At 59.6% G+C, this 1,306-nt stretch overlaps 1 protein-coding gene across 1 annotated transcript; it reads right to left on the bottom strand.

The window, feature by feature from the left end:
- Positions 1-233: 233 nt before the first annotated feature.
- JKF63_01641 (uncharacterized protein) lies at positions 234-596 on the bottom strand (the record flags this gene model as incomplete). The annotated part of the gene is made up of 1 exon (XM_067897687.1): positions 234-596. One exon carries the CDS (start codon positions 594-596, stop codon positions 234-236), a length of 363 nt encoding a protein of 120 aa, XP_067753844.1.
- Between the last annotated feature and the right edge of the window lie 710 nt (positions 597-1,306).

Genomic DNA, 1,306 nt, shown 5'->3' with positions numbered 1-1,306 from the left:
AAAAGGAGAGGGCCACCATAAAAGGGCATCCCCCCCGTGCATGACGGCAGCGGTACACAGTCAAACGCAGCGGAGCGAAGGGAGTGTATTTGGTGAGGCTGCCCGGAGTCGTCGCGGCATACCACCTCCTCCTCACCAACTCCCGCCTGTCGCTAATGCCCTTATTTCAGGCCTAGACATCTCCACATACATCCGATTTTGCTCCTCGACTTGCTCGCCTGCCTCCCTTCATTTTATTCGGCGGCCGGAGCAGCGGCAGCCGCCTCAACCGGGGCAGCCTGTACGATGCGCGTGTACACACGGGTCTTGCTGGAGCACGACACCAAACGGATCAGTCTCTCACGGCACAGCTGCTTGAGGCCAGCAGCGGCGATGGAAACGGCAACCTTGAGGCGGTCGGAGATGATCGACGGGGTGATGAGCTTGTACTTGGGCACCTCGCTGCGGAGCTTGTCGTACGTCTCCTTGTCGAACATGACGGCGTTCTGCAGAGCCTCGCGGGACTGGCCCTTGCTCCACTTCTTCGTGGTCTTCTTCGCGCCCTTCGTGGCGGCCTCCATCTTGGCCTTCTTCGTCTGACCAGCCTTCGGCGGCATGATTGCAGGGGGTGGGTGGGGTGGGGGTGATAGGGGGGGGGACGTTCACGTGAACTCGCTGTGCGGGTGGTTGAGCGGGTGTGGAGGAATGGCGAGTCGTGATGCACGGCGTTGTTGTTTAGACGCAACGGCAGAAGGGTTAAGAGGGGAGAAAGGGGGGGGAGGGAGGAAAAGACGGATGTGGTGTAGTGCATGCAGTAGTGGAGGGCAGGAGGGAGAGTGACTGGAGTCTCACCGTTCCGTCTGGCGGGAGTAGCATGCCCCGCGCATTCGTGAATGGGCTCACAGACCTGTTGTATGCACACCTATGGGGGCTGGGGGTAGGGAGGGGGGGGTTGAATGGAGCCGCTACGCCGCAAATACCTCAACCGAGCGATTCGACTTGAGTACCGCAAGTGCGCGTTCGAGAGGAGAAAAAAAAACATGTCAGCAGAGACTTCGTGATCGCGGCGGCTGGAGGCATTATCGATGGAGAGGCCGAATGGGAGAATCGGTGGGGGGGGGGGGAACATTGACGCGAACAACAGATATGCCCGAGGTGAGTACATGTGTGGTGCAGCAACCGACTTTCTTCGCGGGCACATCACTGCAGGTCCAACATTGGCAACCGATGGGAAGTAGAGAAGTGGCGAAGAGTCTGACAGGGCGTGCACACGCGCACACGGGTGCCCGGAAGGCCCTCCTATCTACAAGCCCAAAGTATTGTCAAT

The sequence above is a fragment of the Porcisia hertigi genome, chromosome 34, assembly GCF_017918235.1.
Source record: "Porcisia hertigi strain C119 chromosome 34, whole genome shotgun sequence".
Taxonomy (NCBI): Eukaryota; Euglenozoa; class Kinetoplastea; order Trypanosomatida; family Trypanosomatidae; genus Porcisia; species Porcisia hertigi.
Note: the sequence above shows the minus strand (reverse complement) of the source record. Positions and strands in the feature narration are given on the sequence as shown.